The sequence below is a fragment of the Pristiophorus japonicus genome, chromosome 7 (assembly GCF_044704955.1).
Source record: "Pristiophorus japonicus isolate sPriJap1 chromosome 7, sPriJap1.hap1, whole genome shotgun sequence".
Lineage (NCBI taxonomy): Eukaryota > Metazoa > Chordata > Chondrichthyes > Pristiophoridae > Pristiophorus > Pristiophorus japonicus.
The window spans coordinates 198,491,877-198,515,332 of NC_091983.1; the positions used below are offsets into that span (position 1 = coordinate 198,491,877).

The window sequence follows — 23,456 nt, forward strand, 5'->3', positions numbered from 1 at the left end:
ACATTGCACTGGTAGGAAAGGGCTAAAAATGAAAAACAGGAAGAGAGGGAAGCATCGCCATTAGTTTACGGATACTACAGGACTCAGAATTATCCCCTGGCATTCTGGAGATTATGATTCTATTCTTTTGGTTTCTGTGAATATCACAAACCCATGGCCTTGATTATAATCTAAGTTTAGATTATTGTGGAAAAAAAGTTACTGTTTTTGTACCCGTAAAAACAACTGAATTGTTTCTCTATTTCATAGAAACATAGAAAATAGGTGCAGGAGTAGGCCATTCGGCCCTTCGAGCCTGCACCACCATTCAATATGATCATGGCTGATCATTCACCTCAGTACACCCCTTTCCTGCTTTCACTCCATACCCCTTGATCTCTTTAGCCGTAAGGGCCATATCTAACTCCCTCTTGAATATATCCAGTGAACTGGTATCAACAACTCTCTGCGGTAGAGAATTCCACAGGTTAACAACTCTCTGAGTGAAGAAATTTCTCCTCATCTCAGTCCTAAATGGCTTACCCCTTATCCTCCCCTCCCCCATATTATGTAAGCCTACCATGGCTGAAGATACCCTGAAATACACTGTAGATAATCATGGATGAAAAAGGCCATTTGGCCCATTTTAATTTGTTCATCAGAAAGATCTTGCATAGAAACAGAAAATAGGATCAGTAGGCCATTCGGCCCTTCGAGTCTGCACCGCCATTCAATATGATCATGGCTGATCCTCTATCTCAACACCATATTCCCGCTTTTTCCCCATACCCCTTACATTCCCATTACAGTATCGATCATTTCATAATTCTAGATTTTCCCCATTTATCATTCTACCTGAAATGTGTCAAACATGAGTAAAGATGTCATAGATTTGCCTTTGCATAGTTTGAACTCTTGTCCCTTTGTCCTTCTCTCGCAATTTTCTAACTTAGTCACCTCTCAGACATAGGAACAAGAGTAGGCCATTCAGTCCCATGAGCTTGCACCGCCATTCAATTAGATTGTGGCTGATCTGTACCATAAATTCATTTAACCACTTTAGCTACATGCACTTATCTAACCATAATCTACCGATCTCAGTCTTGAAAACTACAACTGTCCCCCAGCATCACAGCCTTTTGGGGGGGGGAGGTAGAGAATTCCAGATTTCCACTACCCTTTGTTGAAATGTGCTTCCAGATTTCACTCCTGAATGGCTTAGATCTAATGTTAATATCTGTTCCCCTCGTTTTCGATTCCCCCATCAGAGAAAATAGTTTTTCCAGATCTACCTTATATAAATGCAAGTTGTTGTTACCTTATTGAATCCATTTAAGATTTTAAACACTTTGTTCAGATCCCCTCAATCTTCTAAACTCAAGGAAATACAAGCCAAGTTTAGGCAACCCTCGAAGCTCCAGGATCATTCAGATACAGTGGTGACACCACTTTTCAAGACAGAAAGGCCCAAGTTCCCCAAATTCTTCCTAATGCCAAGGGTCAGCCTTGCGGCTCGTCTCCGCACACGTATGTCTCTCATGTTTCAGTGACTAGAGCGAGACGCAGTTCACAAGATATAGTCTGAAGCCAGTGTCTCTGCGGTAAATCAATGAGGAAATAAAGCCATATCGAAGCTTTAACGTTGAACTCAGAGACAGCTCAAGTGTCTAATTAGAGAGTGTGAGCAGATCTCCAGGCTACGTCCGGGTGCTGCAATTAGTGGCTTTTCTTCTTTTTTGTATTTCTTTTTCTCTGCCAGTTTTCTCCCCTCCCCAAGGCAGTAACTCTCTCTAATGTACAGTTCCATCAGTGCCCTGTGCTTCATGCCCAACTGACTGCTCTTCATATGTAAACCCAGGTAGGGTATATGACCATGGGGGACATCGGATGCAAGCCCGACATGTCCTCACCCTAACTGTGCACATCCACGCAGACACATTCCAGTGCAGTATGGAAGGAATGCTGCACTGTCGGAGGTGCCGTTCAGATGAGATGTTAAACCGAGGCCCCGTCTATCCTCTCACGTGAACGTAAAAGATACCATGGCATTACCTTAAAAAAAAGAGCAGGGGATTTCTCGCCGGTGGCCTAGCCAATCCTGCAAGCAGCATCACTAAACACATTACCTGGTCATTACCAAATTTCTGTTTGTGGAAGCTTGTTGTGCGCAAATTGCGTGCTACATTTCCAACATTACAACAGGGACTACACTGTAAAGTGATTTGACACTGCCAGAGGTCGCAAGAAGTGCTTTATAAATGAATGTTATTTCTGTCATTTCTATTGGCTTTAAAGTAAGTGGATAAATATTTGAAAAAATAAGTATGCCACTTAAGGAGATATTAGGACAGGTGACCATAAGCTTGGTCAAAAATGTAAGTTTTAAGGAGCATCTTAAAGAATGAGATTGAAAGAGGCAGAGATATTTATGGACTTAGGGCCTTGGCAGCTGAAGGCACAGCCGTCCATGATGGAGTGAAGAAAATGGGGGATGAGCAAGAGGCCAGAATTGGCAAAGATCTTGGGAGGGTTGTAGTGCTGGAGGAGATTACAGAGATAGGGAGGGGGGATACCATGGAGGGATTTAAAAACCTACCAGGAGCCAATGTAGGTCAGCAAGCAGAGGGGTGATAGATGAACAGGACTTAGTGCAAGTTAGGATACGAGCAGCAGAGTTTTGGATGCACTCAAATTTACGGAGGGTGCAAGATGGGAGGCCGGCCAGGAGTGCATTGGAATAGTTGAGTCTAGCGATAACAAAGGCACGTAACGTCATTCGGTATCTGCAAATGTTGCAGCAGTTCTGTTGGAAGGGTCTATATTTTCATTACAGATCCTGTATTTGTCAACATTTAGTGTTTTACATATTAACGTTTATTTTCTTTGTTCCTGTTAATTTTGGTCAATGTTTTTAATACTTCTGCAAAAAAAAAACAGGAATTGCAAATTACACCATGTGAGGTAGTGGTTTGGACATGGGTCCATCAGCAGAAGGACACAGTTGATCATGAGTCATCTATCCTGGGCCTTGTGACTTTATCTCTACCAATGGTTAATCGCAACTCACCAACAGGCAGCCATGATGTTCAAAGCAAATTAATAATTCAAAAGATAAAACCACAGGAATTACCTGAACAGAACGCCAGCGATCAGAATTCTTTATGATCATTCCGCCGTACAAGTAATCCCATTGATAAGAGTATTTCTGCTTAGAATTTGACTGGTTAAAAAAAAAAATTCACATTGAACAAAATAGGCATGCGATTGACCACCTTATCCAGTAGGAGATTTCATAAGATAATTACGGGATAAGGCAGCCGTTCAGCAAATCGAAAACACCCTCAAGTCTCCCATTGTGGTACCCAATTGCTTTTCAAGCAATTAGTCTCCACTATTGCATCCAGAACACCACTCCAAGTATTGACCACTATTTACTGAGTTTCTTTTAGATTCAAAATCCTGTGGAAAGTTCCACAGGAAAACTACACCACAGGCACCATTACTTACACAGCATTGGTTGATTGAGAAGCATTGAAGCCCTTTCCTCCGAGGTCTAGCCCACCATAATAATTGGGGGCTGACTCACCTCCCCCACTACCCACCCTCTGCATGGTAAAGTAGAACAAGATGCTCCAAAATGGAAGTCCCCTATCTCAGCTATGGCACTGTGAGCAGGGCTGGTGTTTCTCTCCCTTTCCCCACAAGGAGAGACCAGAAAAGTCCAGAATGGTTGAGCTATCGAATTAAAATATATGAGTGTATGGAGTGAAAATAGCCTTTTCAGCCCACTTCTTCAATATGTCTACAATCTACCCTATTATGGATTCTACCTACCCACAATCTCCTGAGCTAGGGGAACATAGTTGTGGAACTTTCCCTTGGTTCCCAACAGAAGGCTCCCTACTCATTACATAACCACTCTCCAAAAGGTTAATCAAGCTCAACTCCAGCCTATCCATCCATCTCCACATAGCCAACCATTCATCGCAGGCCTCAGCAACACAAAACCCCATCATGTTGCAAAGACCTACGTTTGGCACCACTTAACAGCGTCTTCAACTTCTCAATAAACTTCAGGCCACATTGTAGGTGGAACAGAAGGTGTTACCATTAAGCAGTATCTGTGGTATAAGTCAGAAGATAAAGCACTTCATGTTCCATCTCTCTCTCACCATTCGCTAGAACCTTCCAAGTGTGGTTTTATATATTGATCACCTCCCTCCCAACCCCACCATTGTGGAAGGAGAAAAAGCACCATTATTTCCACAGAACAGCCCCTCAGGATGACTACAATGCCTGGTGACAATTAAAACAAATAAGTTCCCCTTTACAGAAGTCAGTCCTTGCTGGTAAAGATCTAACAAAGATATTGACACATTAAAACTAATTGACACACTCGCGCACACACACCCTTCCTACAAAACTTTGTTGCTGACACTTCTATAGAACAGCCAACTAACAGTAAACAACAAGATGGGTCATCTGCCAGGAAAATAAAAAGTTATGCACATAGTGCCTACATCTTGGTACATCCTTTGACTCATCATGTGCATTGCCACGGGAGATCTGCTAGTACGCAATAGCACCTGTGCAAAAGTGCCTGAATATTCTTCAGGAGTTTTAATACAGCTGTAGATTATAGCCGAGTAGACAGAGGGAACCAGCAAAGGGGATGAAGTATAAAAGCAGGGAAGTCTTGCTACAGTTATACAGGGTATTGGTGAATCCACACCTGGAATACTGCGTGCAGTTTTGGTTTCCATATTTATGAAAGGATATACTTGCTTTGGACGCAGTTCAGAGAAGGTTCACTAGGTTGATTCCAGAGATGGGGGGTTGACTTATGAGGAAAGGTTGAGTAGGTTGGGCCTCTACTCATTGGAATTCAGAAGAGAGTTGATCTTATCGAAACGTATAAGATTATGAGCGGGCTTGACAAGGTGGATGCAGAGAGGATGTTTCCACTGATGGGGGAGACTCGAACTAGAGGGCATGATCTTAGAATAAGGGGCCGCCCATTTAAAACAGAGATGAGGAGAAATTTCTTCTCTCAGGAGGTTGTCAATCGCCTCGGAGAGCTATGGAAGCTGGGATATTGAATAAATTTAAGACAGAAATAGACAGTTTCTTAAACAATAAGGGAATAAAGGGTTACGGGGAGCGGGCAGGGAAGTGGAACCGAGTCCATGATCAGATCAGCCATGATCGTATTAAATGGCAGAGCAGGCTCGAGGGGCCGTATGGCCTACTCCTGCTCCTATTTCTTATGTTCTGATGGTCTCACTCTCACGTGAGCCGAACTTTACCAGTGCCGATGTCAAAGCACCTTTAAGAATGCTGGCTCCCCAAGGACCCAGTTAATATTTATTACAAACCGTTGCAGTTCAACAGCTGCAGCTAAACTGGTCGAATCAGTAATAATTACATCAGCTATTAAGACAGGATAACTACAGAATGTTGCTAACACTTAAAAAGTGACTCATTTACAAAAAGCCAACACAAAGTAGATTCCTAGTATAGTCTTGATTGACCTGCCAGTCAAAATGCATCGGGGCTTCCACTTCCCACAGAGCAGACACGGGCTCGGCTGCACCAACAACCATTCTACCCAATTTCACCCCCTCCCCCTACACTCATCTTCATGGTCTCATCCAGGTTGCAAACTTACTGCAACCAAAACAGCACCTATCGAACCTGTGCTCAGACCTCTGGCAAATTCTCCCCAGGCCCATCACTCAAAAAAGTGCAAGTGTGATGGCTCAGGGATGACTGACTGTGCAGGTTCCCTGCACCCTCCCCCACCATCCTTCCGTGTGAAGGTACCTGGTCTCTGCTCATATATACACAGACATATACACAAAGAAAAGGAAAAATCCCTGGGAAATCTATCTGCCTTGTAGAAGGCAACTTGTTTCTTTTTTTTTTAAGTATATAGAAATTAGGGGGAAGAAAGGAATGAATTTAGAACAATTATAAACCGAAGTATAATGTGCAAAGAGGAAGTAACTTGGCTTTATAAGAATGAATTTTTAAAAAAGTGAAGTCACAACAGCTATAGACGTTATATAATATGCAAAGAAACATTGTAGATCAGGCACTTTGCAATAAAATGTACTTGTGCGTTATGTGTTAGAACCAGTTTCCTTAGCCTAGCCTGGGACACTCGGGCTTATTTGGTGCTGGTACCAACACAAGGACCCTCCGCACAAGATTCTGATGGGCAATACCACAAGAGTACTGGTCAGCACCGAGAGGGATGCAATTAACATCCCACAGCTCCACTTTGTGCCTCCAGCTTAGAAGCACAAATGGTTGGAGTAATTACAAATAAAAGCTTTGCACTTAAATGTTTAAGGATTATACTGGTGGGTGCAATTACTGAGTAGTTCTAATGACGTCACTGCATACCTCTCCTCACCCAAGCTGCTCATTTTTTTGCAGCCCCATGCTTTATACCCCCACCCTTCCACCTCTTTCCTCTGAGCCTCATCACATGTGGGACTCAACCCAGCCCTCCTACAGTGCCTCAGGAGAATCCTTTCCCTTTCTAACTCATACCATCCACATCATAACTCCAAACCAAGTTAAGACATATTCTAAAGGCTGTACCCTCAACAGCTTACTGCAATGCGCTCTTCTAAAGAGTGCAGCAGGGAAATGATAAAATAAGTTTACAGATGACACTAAAACTGTCTGTGGTTGATAATGAAGAGCAAAGTCATGGACGGCAGGAGGATATCAATCTACTGGTCCGGTGGGTAGAACAGTGGCAAATGGAATTTAATTTGGAGAAGTGTGAGGTAATGCACTTGGGGAGGGCTAATAAGAAAAGGGTATACACATTAAACGGTAAGCCACTTAGAAGTGCAGATGAACAAAGGGTCCTTGGGGTGCTTGTCCACAGATCCCTGAAAGTAGGCGGCCAGGTGGATAAGGTGGTTAAGAAGGCATATGGAATGCTTGCCTTTACTGGCCAAGGCATAGAATACAAGAGCAGGGAGGTTATGCTTAAATTGTATAATACTCTGGTTAGGCTACAGCTGGAGTACTGCGTGCAGTTCTGATCGCCGTATTATAGGAAGGACGTGATTGCACTGGAGAGGGTGCAGCGAGATTTCCGAGGATGCTGCCTGGAATGGAGAATCTTAACTATGAGGACAGATTAGATAGGCTGGGTTTGTTCTCATTGGAGCAGAGGAGGCTGCGAGGAGACCACATTGAGGTGTATAAAATCTTGAGGGGCCTGGATATAGTGGATAGCAGGGGCCTATTTCTCTTGGTGGAAGGTTATGGGGGGAATTTGAGAGGAAGCTTCTTCACGCAGAGGGTTGTGGGGGTCTGGAACTCACTGCCTGGAAGGGTGGTAGAGGCAGAAACCCTCACCACATTTAAAAGGTGCTTGGATGGGCAGTTGAAATGCCGTAACCTGCAGGGTTACGGACCTAGAGCTGGTAAGTGGGATTAGACTGGATAATCTCTTGTTGGCTGGTGCAGATGCGATGGTAAGTACTTCAGGGAATCTAATACGGCCAGAGTGATCTCCTGGACTAGTTTTGATCGCATGGATGGGGTCGGAGAGGAATTTTCCCAGATTTTTTTCCCCCAATTGGCTGGGTTTTTCATCTGTTTTTTTTGCCTCTCCCAGGAGTTCACGTGGCTCCAGGTGGGGTGGAGTGTAAAATGTTGCGATACAGGGGGATACACAGTTGTGTGGGGCGGACTGGTTGGGCCGGATGCTCTTTACCTGTCCTCCATTGTTCATTGGTTTATATGTAACCTTCAGGGCTGCTGACCGAGGGCCAAGTGGCTCTTTGTTGGCCGGCGCGGACACGATGGGCCGAAATGGCCTCCTGCTGCGCTGTAAATTTCTGTTTCTATAACAGAAGCAGGGAGAGCAAGAGTAGGCAAGCAGGAACAAAACAGGATATCACATGATAAAGACTTGATTGAACAAAAAAATAGGTGCTAATGATTGGCAAGGGTCAGCTAGAGGCCAAGAAATGAATGCTGCTACATTGCCATTATAAACAGAATTGATTAGACTGTCCTGTGCAGTGTCGAGACCAGCCCTGCCAAAAACATTTATTTAGAGACACACAGTGTTGCTATCAGAATATATTGTTAAAAAGGCAGAATTGGGGTCAGCATAATTTTCTTTTGACAAGTGCGATCACAGGGGCTGGTTACTCATCTGCAAGGAAGAAAGATTAACAAGAAGGAGTTGATGATGTAGCAACACTGGGCTGCTGGCTAGTATATGTGTACTGGTTCATTCAGTCTCAAGCAATTGCCACATTTAGTAACCATTACCACTTAATGATGGCCTCAGAATTCACTTTCACCAAAATAGATAGAAATACAGCCCTCCTCCAACCCTATCTTTCTGCCATCTGGGTGGTTGAGTGAATGTGCTACCCAGTGCTGTGCCGGCACATGCCTGGGAGTGCATTTACCTGCTGACTTCAGCAAGCGAGGGCAGAACAGGGTGCCACCAGTATGCACCTCCATTGTGGAATAGCCTTTACAGCACTGGTTTTCCAGGCTCCATGTGAATAATGGGCACTCAAGCACGGTCCCAAGGTGCTCCAGCTCCCAGGGAGCTACATCGCAGAGCGGGTCAGAAGAGTGAAAGGGAAAAAAAAATTAATTCGCAAAATGAAGCAGAAATCCTCATGGCGACCGCCCATCATTCAATGGGGTTTCCCCCTTGGATTTTAAACTTTTTGAGACTTTTGGTGCTTTACACGTTAAGTCTCCAGGCACAAGTCATACAAAACATTGAAAAGGGCTCTTGTGACTTCCAAGGTCTTAACAATCTCCACAGGCATCATACCCACAGCAAAAAACAAACAAATCCTGGTGTTATTTCTGGTGTATCAAGCATTGTCACAAATTAAGTGTTGCTTTGTTGAATAGTTTTAAAGTAAAGAAGTGCCTGAAAACACATTCAAACACTACATTAGGGTGTGGTAACCATGACTACTCGCAAATTGTTTCTGCTGTCACAAACATGTCGAAGCTAAGATTTTGTGCTCAGTTCCCAAACAGATTGAAAGTCCACTACCAGTGGTTATTCCCTAATCATTTCTCTCATCATGTTTTTGAACCCCTGCCGTCTCTGAACAAAAATATTCTTACGATAGTCACCGATGGTTATTGATAGTAACCTTATGGCTAAACATAATATGCACTAACTTAGAACCATAGAGATTTAAACATGCAGCATCTCTTCCCTTAAAAGATACTACGGTCTCCACTGCAACTACTCCCGGTGGCAAAGCATTCTATGCTCCAACAATTATTTCCTGGAATTAAATTGCAGCTTTTCTGCTTGGATAAACCTGCAATCTTTATATATCAATGCATCTGGAATAGGGTGGGGGATATTTACAACATTAAATAGCTCATTAAAAAGTCTGACAATGAGAAACAGAATCGCACAAGTCATCCCAATAAAATAATAAAGCGTCAGAATTTATTATTTAATCGTTACTGGCTTTCGGATCAGCGAGTTGAAATAGAGTAGGTGATTTCTATCTATAAACATTAAGATTAAATATTGCAAAGCAAATTGAATTTGATTGAACTGCTCCTTGCAAATGTACACCAACAACTTTCACGGGGTTCTGCCCAATATGCCCCCTAATTTTTTGATGGGGGTATGCGGCCCTTTAAGGGGCTGCATTGCTAATTCACAGTTTTGCGCATGTGCAAGATTTAACATGAGAAAATCCTGTCCTGGGCTGCGTGGGACCGGTAGAGAGCTGTGTGGCCGCACAAATTAGAGGGAACGTTGGTACTGACCATCTCTGCGGTCAACGGCCGTTAAGCGACTTGGGATATTTTACGACGTTAAAGCCACTATATAAATTTAATTTGTTGTTGTTGATGCCATTTTTCCTTTTTTTTTTTAAACCACTTGTCTGAAGTTATGGCAGGAATTCCCCTGCAAATTCTACCCTATTAAATTATTTGTTGCATCGGTCTTGGTATTTTGCTTAACACTGGCACCTAAATTTTTATTTCAATACTACCATTCCTGAATCACCAAGTAATAGACTATATCAAATTATTTAGTGTGGTCAATGCGATTGAGTTACCATCTTGACTTTTCACTTGTCTGAAAAATTACCATACAAGTAACTTAGCGTCAATTCATTAAAAATGCTTATTCGTATTCATTTGTCAGCACAAATGTAGGAACACGTTAGGAAAAGTATTTGTGCCGCCTTCGGGGAAACCGCAAAAAAGAAGAAAGGAGCAGTAATTACATCAGAGGACAGAGAGATATAAACAGATGTAAAATTAGAAATATCCTCAAAATTGCAGGGAGCAGATTGAGGAAAATAACAAAAGTGATGAAAGAGGTATTAAATTGTATTTACGTCACTGTCGGTAGTGTAACTAATAAGATTGGTAAACTACAGCCACAAATTGACACATGGGATTATGACGTGGTTGTATTAAGAGACATGGATCAAATGAGGCCAGGAATGGGTTCTTAATATTCCTGGTTACCAAGTATTCAGGAATGATAGAGAAGGATAAGAGGAGGGGGTGTGGCAGTATTGATGAAGGATGATGGTACAGTTCTAAATAGAAAGGATATGGTTCTAAATAGAAGTTGAATTACTTTTCATTTTTTGCACTAAACCTCCATTATGTCCCACTGAATGTTAATCTTACATCACTGGACATGGCGACATGATCACTATATTGCACTTGAGACTAGCCGCATGTTGAAAGGCATTGGCAGTGTTCCATAAAGTGGATTTCAGAAAAAATTATTGATCATCTGTCAGTGCTAGTTAAGCATTATGGTTGATATTAAAATGCAACTAAAATGCAAACTGCAGAGTGATTAAAATCGTATCCTTCTTTCGCAAAATGTACAAGATCTGATTGAGAGTACTGAACTCAATTTTTGTCTCTTTCCCCTTCGCACAAAATTCTCCAACAGTTTCTCAGGTTTTTACTGCTAATTTCCATAAGCACATTCTAAAATGGAAGCGAGATTCTATGCAGTGGTAAAAACAGAAGTGGTTTACTGCTTTCTACTGATCTTGCTCATAGTTCAGTCACATTTGCTTTTTCACGAAAAACCAGAGCAGAAAGCATGGCCCCCAAATAGTTTCTCACCTAGTGGTGGCTCTTACTTCCAGATCAGTGGCAGAGGAAAAGACTGGACATTAAGCTTGCTTTCAGTCAAACTTTTTAACCATGCTAATGATATTTTCTCAGCAAGAGATTAAGCTGCGTGCCAAGAAAATCACCCACGTAATGACATTTTTCCGTCATTTACAAATAGGCTGGTGGTATTTTATAACGAGAGAATGCAGGTTTCTGCCAACAAACTCGAGACAGGATGTGGAAAACCTTGAAATACAGAGTTGGAAGATGAAGGTCCCCTCATTGTAGGGCTGAATACTCTCTTTTCTCCAGCATGATAGTTCGGGATTGAACCCAATTCCCTCCCTTCGGAGTTGGGTGATGCAGAAGGATAACGCTGGGGCATGTGGGGAGGTTCCTTACATTCTCATGCAAAGGCAGGTGGCATGGGGGATAGCTGGAACTGTGTGACATGTCTGTATCACGGTTTGCTAATGTTGTAATAAGAGACTGAAATGGTAGAACGGAAGAGTCAGACTGAGTCAAACCAGATTGTAGCACCTGCCAACATATTTTGTTGTTGCTAGGAAAATTTTGAGGGGAAAAAAACCCACTGAAGAGGAATGTTCTTCCTGGGAAAGAGGGGGCTGTCATATACATCCTGGCAGAGCGCCTCAGAGGTGAAATACTTCAATAAATCGAGAACTTCCAGAGGGGGATGGGAGGTCGCTGTCGAAGAGAAGAGAATGGAAGTTTCCACAGCTTTCCGAGTGCTGGCACTCCACGGTGGAGGAGGAGAACACAAAGTTTCTTGGTTGATAAGGCCGGGAGTTAAATCAGTAATACCCACTGACCTTGGCAAAGAAGCAGCAAAGGGAACTGCAACAATTGCGATAAATGATTGAAATATATTTTCTTTTTACACAGTAATGGGTAGAAACATAGAAAATAGGTTCAGTAGGAGGCCATTCGGCCCTTCGAGTCTGCACCGCCATTCAATGAGTTCATGGCTGAACATGCAACTTCAGTACCCCATTCCTGCTTTCTCGCCATACCCCTTGATCCCCCTAATAGTAAGGACGACATCTAACTCCTTTTTGAATATATTTAGTGAATTGGCCTCAACAACTTTCTGTGGTAGAGAATTCCACAGGTTCACCACTCTCTGGGTGAAGAAGTTTCTCCTCATCTCGGTCCTAAATGGCTTACCCCTTATCCTTAGACTGTGACCCCTGGTTCTGGACTTCCCCAACACTGGCGACATTCTTCCTGCATCTAATCTGTCAGAATTTTAAACGTTTCTATGAGATCCCCTCTCATTCTTCTGAACTCCAGTGAATACAAGCCCAGTTGATCCAGTCTTTCTTGATATGTCAGTCCCGCCATCCCGGGTATCAGTCTGGTGAACCTTCGCTGCACTCCCTCAATAGCAAGAATGTCCTTCCTCAAGTTAGGAGACCAAAACTGTACACAATACTCCAGGTGTAGCCTCACCAAGGCCCTGTACAACTGTAGTAACACCTCCCTGCCCCTGTACTCAAATCCCCTCGCTATGAAGGCCAACATGCCATTTGCTTTCTTAACCGCCTGCTATACCTGCATGCCAATCTTCAATGACTGATGTACCATGACACCCAGGTCTCGCTGCACCTCCCCTTTTCCTAATCTGTCACCATTCAGATAATAGTCTGTCGCTCTGTTTTTACAACCAAAGTGGATAATCTCACATTTATCCACATTATACTTCATCTGCCATGCATTTGCCCACTCACCTAACCTATCCAAGTCACTCTGCAGCCTCATAGCATCCTCCTCGCAGCTCACACTGCCACCCAACTTAGTGTCATCCGCAAATTTGGAGATACTACATTTAAAAGGAAAAATTGGTCTGGATCAGGCCATGAAAGACCATTATCAAAATTATTGGGTGGGAGGGCTTAGAAACACAAGAAAATTGCCTGAAAATATATAATATGAGTTTTTTTTGAAGTTATGCTTGTATAACAAGCACCAAATATACAAAAGACCCCATCTGGAACTTCTCACAAGGTGAATAAGGATGAGAGAGCTGGGAAGAGGGGACAATTTGTTGAGGGAGGGGTGGAGAAGAGAGAGCGTCAAAGGAGTCAGAATATATAATCCAAGAGAAGGGTTTCTAGCAGAGTGGGAGGGTAGCAAGGCAGAGGGGTCTTGGAGAAAATAATTCCAAAGGGCAGGTTCATAGGGCCTGAATTATTGGCCTCCAATAGTGCAGCAGAGGAAATCATTTTCTCCCTTATACTATCTGCCACTGGCCAGCCTCCATCCAGCCAGCCACCCACCCACCCTACCCAACCCCTACCAGTATCACTCCAAAAATCAAGATACTGGGAGGCAAGCAAAGGCAGGTCGAGATGATTTCCTCCTGCCTCCTCCCTGTTGAACTGGTATCTGCTCTGTAACACCCGACAATAGATTGGGCGTGCAGGCAGTCTAAAAACATTGCGAGGCTCACGCCCGGTCACTCCCTGCTGGAGCACTGTCCTGACTTTACAGTCTGCAGTACACTTGCACAGCAGAAATCTTCTTGAAGTGTTTCCACAATATTACCTGCTGGTATTTTTGGGGAGGGGGGCAGGGAGTGGCAGGGTATAATGCAGATACACTTCGGCTCTTCAGACTATTCTTTCCCACCAGTATCTCTGAAAGGCACTGTTCATATCATGATGCAAATTACATAGCATTACATTACATTACATACAGGGGTAGAAATTGGCTCCAGCCAGTTTTTGAGATACCAAATGCGCAAAGGAAATAATTCCCCAGACTGAGGCCCAAAGCCTGCGAGAAATTGGTCCTTGGGTCTCATCATAATTTTCAGGCAGCTGCCAGGTATGCCTAATCACAGTGGATCAAAATGCAAGACCTTGCGTCCAGAATTTGGTATAAGTTGTGTTTTATGCTGGAACGCATACCAAATTCTCCCCTGAAGGTGTTTTTAAAAGTCTCTATTCCAATTTTGTTTCTCCTACCATCTATAATGGTGACCACGAAACTGCTTTGCTGGCCTGAGCTGCTCAAAAATGGCCTCTATTGCGGTCAGGGCTGCCGCTGCCTCCGGATATAGGCCACTGACACCTTCTCCTTCAGTGAGCCCCAGATATTCCGGGGGCTACAGTACCGTATCTTTAGTCTATGCTGCGGAAGTCCAGTGCTGCCATCACAAAGGTGAGCCAGCATCAAAAATTGGTTAATAGTGGACCTTACCTAGCATTGCTCACGGGTTAAGTCAAAGGAGACGGGTTTAGCAGGACAGGACTATTATAGCTCTACACATTTTGGTGAATGCTTTCAAGGCCACAATGTTTAATTGCTGTGAATGTGCAAAAATTGAGCTCAAATTGGATGGCAAAGGATGTGGCTCGATAGCTACTTGTAAATACCAGACTTGTTAGAAAAGAAATGTCAGTAGAAACCAGCACGAAATGACCAGCTTTCTGTCTCTTTTTTTTAAAATATACTTTTTTTTTAAAGTGACACGAGTAATTTGCATGTGCGATGCCTCAGGTAGGACAAGTGCATCTCAAAACTTTTATATACACACACACTATGGGCCCAAGTTTCCACATGATTTGCGCCTGATTTTTAGGAGCAACTGGTGGAGAACGGACTATCTTAGAAATCGCAATTCTCCACATTTTTTTTTCTGCAGTTCTAGTCAGGTAGAACAGTTCCACTTTGGAACAGAATTTTTTCTTCAAAAGGGGGCGTGTCCGGCCACTGACGCCTGATTTGAAAGTTTCCACAGTGAAAACATACTCCAAACTAACTTAGAATGGAACAAGTGAAGATTTTTGTAGAACTGAAAAAACCTGTTCTACACATTAAAAAATCAGGCGCAGGTTACAAATTAGGCGTCCAGAACGAGGTGGGGGGGGGAGGGGGGAAGGGAAGTCATTAAATTCTACAATAAATCCTTAGTTATACTTATACAAATATTATACAAATAAATCCAACCTGAATAAACATTTATAAGCAAAGAAAAGATTAAATAAACCATCTTCCTACCTGTGTGAAAGTGCTTCAGCCAGGGAGAATGCTGCAGCAAGCCTCACAAAACGAGACAGCCGTTCTCGAATGCGGGGTGGGGGGGGGGGAGGAAGCCGTTCCAGACGGCGGGCGGGAGGGGACCGACTGACCACAAGGGGGGGGGGGGGGAAAGGGAGGAAGCCGTTCCAGACGGCAGGAGGGAGGGAGGGAACCGACCGAACGCGGGGGGGGGGGAGCCGTTCCAGACGGCGGGAGGGAGGGAGGGAACCGACCGACCGAACGCGGTGGTGGGGGGGGGGGGGGGGGGAGGAAGCCATTCCAGACGGCGGGCGGGAGGGAACCAACCGACCAAACGCAGGGGAGGAAGCCGTTCCAGACGGCGGGAGGGAGGGACCCAACTGACCGACCGAACGCAGGGGGGGGGGGGGGGGGGGGGGAGCCGTTCCAGACGGCGGGAGGGAGGGACCCAACTGACCGACCGAACGCAGGGGGGGGGGGGGGGGGGGGAGCCGTTCCGGGCGGGCGAGCGGGGGGAGGGGGAGTGCGGGCCCGACCGACCGACCGAACGCAGGGGGGGGGGGGGGGGGGGGGAGCCGTTCCGGGCGGGCGAGCGGGGGGAGGGGGAGTGCGGGCCCGACCGACCGAACGCAGGGGGGGGGGGGGGGGGGGGGGAGCCGTTCCGGGCGGGCGAGCGGGGGGAGGGGGAGTGCGGGCCCGACCGACCGACCGAACGCGGGGGGGGGGGGGGGGGGGGGGGGGGGGGGGGGAGCCGTTCCGGGCGGGCGAGCGGGGGGAGGGGGAGTGCGGGCCCGACCGACCGACCGAACGCAGCGGGGGGGGGGGGGGGGGGGGGGGAGGACGTTGTTCCAGACGGCGGGAGGGAAGGAGACAGAAGGCTGCAGGAAGCCTCAGAAATTGAGGAGCCATTTCCCGACGGCAAAAGGGGGATGTCGGGAAACGGCTGCCTCAACTTTCTGAGGCTTCCTGCAGCCTTCTCAGTGCTGATGTGCTGATGGCAATGTGATTTTATTAAAAAATGTTCAAAAATTAAACAGCTACAAAGAACTACAAAAATGGCCGAGTGCCAATGTTTCCTTCACACTGAGCATGCGCGAACGCTCCAACGCGCAGCGTTGCCGGCAGGAAAAAAACTAATTTAAATAGTACCCGCCCCCTCCCACTTACAAAATCGGTGCGAGTGTAGGCTCCGCCCCCCTGGGCGCCGCGCCAAACAGACAAGGAGCTGCAGGGCGCTCCAGAATCGCACGTTTTTTTTCCGGCGCCGTTTTAGGCGCGAAAAATGGGCGCCCAGCTCGGAGAGGCGCCCGTTTTTTATCGTGTGGAAACTTGGGCCCTATATAATTAAGAAGGAACGAGAGGTGGTCTTGATCCCATCTAACCTATTAAAATTACTCCAAGTATAAAAGAATCATGGATTGAGAAGACGATTTGGCCCTCGAGGGCTACTCAAATTTAAAACCCAACCTTGAGATCAATGAATGTTTGTAAATGCCAGGTAGTTGTCCTCTACCTTTCCTCGGACACCTGGCATGACACATTTCAAGCCTAGCTTTGCACTGCTAACTAAATCTGGGGGAAAATCTGTGACTTGCCCATTGGTACTCCAGTACAATTTCTCCCGCGTCCTTCTGTGCTCCCAGCAGCCACCAGGGTCAAAATCGAGAGACATCAGCGCTCGTTGCAGTTGCCTCCGGCTGCACCCTGTTACGCCACTTAACGTACAAAAGAGAAAAGAATAAAGTTAGGGATGAAAACAGTGGCCAGTAGGCCCCGGGTCTGGGGGCTACTGGTTTTATAGGCTACATCAAGCAGAAAATGTCCTTCTGTAGCCCAGTGGTCAGAATAGATGGAGGGAGAGAGAAAGGTGCGGAAAAAAAGGCTCTCCCCCAGCAACCCCTTCCTGGGGGTGAAATTTTCACTTGAAGTGAGGGGATGCTGTTTCTGGGAAATGGAGCAACTTTCCCTTTTAAACATCTGGGGGCTGAATTTCAACCTTGGCCCAATATACAATTCTGCCCAATTTTTCTTTTCATTGAATTCAATGGAAAGGATAATTGGGTGGGTTGTACAGCGGGCAATTCGCTACTGCCCATTTTGCGCCCTTGCCAAAGATGAATTTCAAGCCACTCCCCCATTGCCAGCTGCATCAAGCACTCCCAGATCAGGTAAAGCAATGTTAGATTAAGAGTAAAAGCTCCCTCTACTCTGACCCAACAATGAGCCTCAGCCGCAAAGAGCGTGACATCCTTCTATTTTTCTTTCCCCCACTCACACGCCACACCGTCAGTGCTGTGGCTTATGGGAGCAAGATTGCTAACTTAATGCCAATCAGTACGCAATGTGGGCTAGTTTTGTATCATGGATCGGTTCCCATTAGCAATGGGCTTGATGCACCTCAAACTCATTTCACTTTACAGAGAACGGACAGAGGAGATTGCTCTCCATCATTCTGCGTTGGGGGCCAGGATTTGAACCTAAAAGTGAAAGGTCAGTGTCTAATCCACCTGGAAGGAAGAATTGTTATCCGAGCACAGTGCTTACCTGAGGAGAGGGCATCTTAACTTTGAGTGTAAAAGAATGGGGTCAGAAGGGGCAAAAAAGCATGAGAATAAAATGAATTCATGTCCGGGCTCACATGGAATAAAAAAACAGCCAAAGATCTGGTTTTTGATCATCTTCAGCGACTCCTACTGGACATGCCAGGTGAGGACAGGATCAGGCTTGGTTGTGACAGCAGCTGCAGTTGAATAGCCAACCGACACTCACTGTCAAGGCTTGTACATGGAGGATGGCAATTTAGCCAAGGTACCTGCAGGAACTGTACTCCACCAAGAAGTCAACACCTACAGGTAGGGGAGTGTTTGTTTTTTTTTAATTATAAAGTTTTTTTTAAAATGATGAAAGTGTATGACCAACGCCAAGTGTTTAGTCGGACAGAGACCTTGAGAAATTCCGCTTGCAGTTCACAATCAATGACCAAGCTATAAAATTAACGGGATAGTGATATGACTTCAACATGAATGTCAAAGGGCAACCTATTAAATACATGCTGGAACACAATAAATCAGAACAAAAGTCTATTAAACAATTCTTACCACAGAACGCTTGCATTACCAAACGGGTGACGAGCCATCACCACAGCTATGTTTGAACCTGAACTGGTTCAGATTCAAAACGAAGGGGTTTTTTTTCCTCTGTGCGGTGTTTTTTTTAAAGCGCGCTGGTTAACGTGTGCGTTAAATTGCCGACCAGTGCTATTTCATTAACGCGGCCGTTCAACCAGTTTATTGCACAGAGGGAATTAAACCCCCCCAACAGTCAAGTCAAAAGAGAGAAAAATAGAGTTCAGTCATTTCAGCTTACTGAAGGGGGAGGGGTCACCACCACTGCGAACCGTTTGGGCGGACTTTTCCACAGCGCTCATGTACGGGGCGACGTTAGCCAGTTCAGCCGTGATGTAATTACGTCGCCGACCATAGCTGCACGAGAAAATACATTTTAGAGTGCACTAAAAATTAACTAAAGTTAAAATGCCCGACAAGATCTCACGGCACAACAGTCCATGCAGCAAACAGGTACCACCACACCCATGCAAAAAAACATCTTCCGTCAGCCAAGGTGTTTCACAACTTGGGTTTCACAAGCGAAGAACTGCTTCAAAAAGCGGTTTCATCAGCAGAGAGAGAGTGAGCGTGCGAGTGCGAAAGAGAGTAAAAACAAACTTGGCTGTCACCGACGGGAGTGGCTGGCGCTATCCCACTCCTCCCTCCGTGGGTGGGGGCAGGGTTTCAGCGTCACTCACCGATACAAAGATACCCCGGCAACTGGGGAAATTTGTAGAGCTATAAAAAGAGACACACATTTGAAATATTTTTCAAAACAACCGCCCACATATATTTGTGCAGGTTCTCCCCAACTTTCCTCCCCCCTCCCCGCATTTTTCCTGGAGGCACTGATTCATACTGTGGTACAGTTCCATAGGCGTCAGAAAACATCTGGTGCCTCTGACAAGTAGTCATTCTTTGCACGTGGGCATTGGTAGGCTATTCGACTGTGGGTGCATCACGCCCTTCCTGATGTCCTCGTGTACATTTTCTGGCAGGAATGAGAAACCTAACTGAGTTGGCCCCTAGCTCAGAGGCACTGAAACTAATTTCATGATCCCAACACCTTCGACGAGATCAGCTAACTCAACACAGACCTGCCATTAACCATGGGACCTTAGTTTTACAATTATTTTGCTCCAATTTACAATTATTCAACTTCTACAGGATTTGCAGGACTTACATTTATATAGCACCATTTACAACCGCAACTTCACAACCAAAGTAGTCACTGCTGTAATGTAGGAAATACGGCAGCCAATTTGCGCACAGCAAGCTCCCACAAACTGCAATCAGATAATTTGTTTTAGTGATGTTGGTTAAAGGATAAATATTGGCCAAGATTCCGGGCATAACTCTCCTGCAATTCTTCGAAAAAGTGTCATGGGGTATTTTATATCCACCTGAGGGGGCAGACGGTTCAATGTCTTATCTAAATGATGGCACCTCCAGCAGTGCAGCATTCCCTCAGTACTGCAGTGGAGTGTGAGCCTAGATTTTTGTGCTCAAGTCTCTTGAGTGGGGCTTGAGCCCACAACCTTCTGACCCAGAGGGGAGAGTGCGACCCAACTGAGCCATGGTTGACAAGACAACAACAGGGGTTTGTTCCACACGAGTGATTGAGTAGCAGCAGTACTTGTACTAGGAGGAGCAGTACCCATTGCTTTTGATACTATCTGCAATGGCACCGACACCAAAGGCTGTGCTCAGGTCAGTGGCTCGGGCATCTTGAAAACCCACTCCACATGTGGAGGCCTTCCATAAGTTGAAGGTACCAAAACGGACTCTTACAAAAGGCAATTAAAAGGTAAATTTATCTCGTTGCGCCCATTACAAGTGGTTCATCAAAGGGAAAGCCGTTTACAATGACTCTTCACTTTGAAGAAAGCAGTCTTCAGAAAAAACTTAAAGCAATTTATGGTGTTATATGGCAGGGGTCCTCAAAAGTGCCTGGATGGAGACGGTTTCTCTTAAAGGCCCGTTATTACCTCCTAAAACATCTGGACATTTTGGCTGGTTTTCAAATGGAGCTGCGTGCAATAACTGACCACATGACCACTCCTCAAAAGAAATATAAAGAAAAAATTATGCAGTTGGAAAAAAACACTTTAAAATATGCCGTTTTGAATTAATTCAGCTTCTGCTTTGACTTGCCGGTATGGTTCTGGACCAAACCATCTGGTTTTCGAGTAGGTTGTGCACAAACTTCTGATACGTCAACCCAAATAAAGAATTTTAAAAACTGAAGGATTTTTTTCTGTTTCCCCTCCCACTTCTGTGTCTTACAATGTGGTGACATTGCATAGAATTTACAGCATAGAAACAGGCTTATCGGCCCAGCTGGCCCCTGCTGGTTCATGCTCCACACCAGCCTTCAGCGACCCTACTTCATCTAATCCTATCAGCATAACCTTCCATTCCTTTCTCCCACATGTGCTTATCTAGCTTCCCCTTAAATGTCTCTGTGCTATTCGCCTCAACTATTCCTTGTGGTAGCATGTTCCACATTCCATCCGCTCTCTGGGCAAAGAAATTTCTCCTGAATTCCCTGCTGAATTTATTAGTGACGATCTTATAATTAGCGACGATTTATACATTGAGTTACTGAGGGTGTCAACATGTATTTTTCCTCATCACGAAGGCTTTCAGAGCTGAAACCATGGTCCCTCACAGCCCCACTCTCTCGCCTCTTAACACTGCTCTCCTCAGTTCTGGACTTGAAAACCCAACATCTGCTGCAGCACAAACTTTCTAGGAGATTGTCACCAGATTTTTAACCCCAATGTTGGCCATTCCCATGACTTGACGAGTCCAACAGCTGCCCACCATGTCGGCGCCGAGACTGTCAACAAAAAAATGCTTCCATATATCGACAGGCGCAGTAACCGCCCCCCGCCCCCCACACAATATGGCGCCTTTAACGTAGCGAAACGTCCGAGAATCGCAGCCTCTTTCTCACTCACCAAGTTTCATTTCTGCCAAGAGCTGCCAGTGGCGTCTCTGAAAAAACACAAAACATGTGCACTTGACTGTGAAAACGCCCACCTGCTTCCCCGACCGTTCTGGACAGGTTGCAAGGCAAGCGGGTTCAAGTTAAACTAACGGAAAAGTAAATGGGTGTGGGAGGGAAGGCAGAGTCGAACTGCTCAGTAAACCGGCATCCTCAAAAACCACACTTATGTTTGCAGAGTCATAATACTTTGTATGCCTTAAGAGAGGCGAGGGATCGGTGAAAAGATATCAGAACTTGGGTCAGCCCCCTCTAAAGGGACCAGGAAAGAAATATTATTACACTGGTATCCAGTTTCTTGCAGCGAAGGGATCTGCATTGTTGGGGTTTAAGAACGAGGTACTGTTTCCTTGAATCACTCCCCTCCCCTTTATCAGTCACTTCCATTTAGCAGAATTAAAAAAAAGGCTTTTAAAATATTTTTACAGCATAATAACTAGGAGTATCTGTAGGTGGAGTTTGAACTCTGGGTTCAAAACTTCAGATGCTGGCAATTAACTCGTCATCAAAATATTAAACACATGCATGTCTGAATATTCACTCTCTCCTCAGCCACCTGTCTTTATATTGAAAGAATATACTCATTATTCATTCACCACCACATAAGCCCCTGCATACACTGTGCTCCCATGTTATCTCGGCTTTTTCTCCTCCTGTTTATTTATATTCTTTCGTCTCTGCCTCTGCAACAGTCCTTGGGTCAGTCATCCTGTGTACACAAGTGCAATTCTGCCCTGCAGTGCAGAAAGTGAGCGAGAGAGAGTGAATTGTCAATGAACAGGACACATTGATTCCTTCCCTTCGTCCTTGTCTACTTTTTTCAAGTATTAGACGGTACTTTTCATCTTTCTTTAATCTTGAATAAAAATCTAAATTCCTATAAAACTTTTTTCTTGACAAAAGAGGGCTGGGGTCTCTCGCCTGATATATTAACTTAGTAGATTGCAAACTTTTTTCCCCCCTGTGCACTTGTAAAGGGGCCGTCTGTTCTTCTAAACAGTAGTGTCAGCTGCCCGAAGGAAAACAATGCTGTTAAGCTGCAGAAACTATTTCACAATTTGCATGCAGCAATGGAGATAACATACATACTAGCAAATCAACAAATACAGGGTAACATATACACATATATATGCAGACATACATATGCACATATACAGATATACATATATGTATGTGAGAAAGAGAGAGGAAATTGTCAAGACACTGAACGTGACCAGCCCGCAGATGGAAGACAATCCGATGGCCGCGCAGATCTCGGCTTGAAACCCTACAAATTAAAGCCCAACTTTTCACTTTGGGATGCTGACGGACAACTTGTGCATTTATTTTTTTTATTTCGCATTTCAAGCATTCAACCTTTTTGTTTAAGAAATAAATCTTTTAACCCGTTTCTGCCTGGGAGACACAAAACAGCTTGGACCACCGTCATATTATATAAGCCTTTGTGCTTAGAGAGAGAGGCGAGGTTCAATCCCCTCTCTCCCCCTCCCCACGAAGGGTCAATGAAGTGACTCCACAGAGCCCACACACCCACCTCCGCTCATGGAGAGTCAAGTTTCACCAATCTTTTTGTATTGTGTGTAAACCCACTGCCGGCACATTTCGGTTTCTTTAAAAAAACACACGCAGCTTCTGTTGAGCCGGAGCTTGGGAAATACTCCAAATGAAATAAGTCACGAGTTCTTGTGCATAACTTGGGACTCTTGCTGCCCGGGCTCAACAGAAAAAAAAGAAAGCGTCCGATTCCTGAGGAAAAAGTATATTAACATTTCCATTACGACTTAGCACCCTTCACCAGAAGCTCCGCTTAAAGCGGCATGCCAGATAATTGAGGGGAGGGGGGTATTTTAAAATAAGTCATATATGAAAGGTGATTGGGGGAATTTTAAAGTCATATGAAAAGCAATTTAGAGAAATTTTAGTCATAGTTGAAAAGTAACTGGGGAATTTTAAAGTCATATGAAAGGCAATAATTTGGGGGAATTTTAAAATCCTACTAAAAGTAATCGGAGTTTAAAGTAATATGTAGGTTAACTTTTTAGGGATTCGGATACACGGGGGGGGGTGCGGGCAGGGGTGATCGGAACCGTGACTTTGGGGGACGGGGGGGAAAGAGAGTGGGACACCATCAAAAATGTAGGATTAATAAATGAAATGATATTTGGAGAGAGAGAGAGAGAGAGAGCGGGAGTGAGTGAGTGAGA

General features: G+C 44.9%; 1 protein-coding gene across 2 annotated transcripts in view; it reads right to left on the reverse strand.

Annotated features, from left to right (window-relative positions):
• Positions 1-23,456, reverse strand: part of kcnk5a (potassium channel, subfamily K, member 5a) — a 40,340-nt gene that overhangs the window by 16,003 nt on the left and 881 nt on the right. Inside the window, exons 1-3 of one of the 2 annotated variants that reach the window (XM_070885700.1) lie at positions 18,502-21,212; positions 16,731-16,850; positions 7,724-7,853 (exon numbers count right to left, since the gene is read on the reverse strand). The exons of the other annotated variant lie outside the window; for it this stretch is intronic. Coding sequence (XP_070741801.1) covers positions 7,724-7,853; positions 16,731-16,807 — 207 coding nt within the window. The 5' untranslated portion in view covers positions 16,808-16,850; positions 18,502-21,212. Of the gene's footprint in view, positions 1-7,723; positions 7,854-16,730; positions 16,851-18,501; positions 21,213-23,456 lie in introns of those variants that run through there. 2 annotated transcript variants of the gene reach the window in all.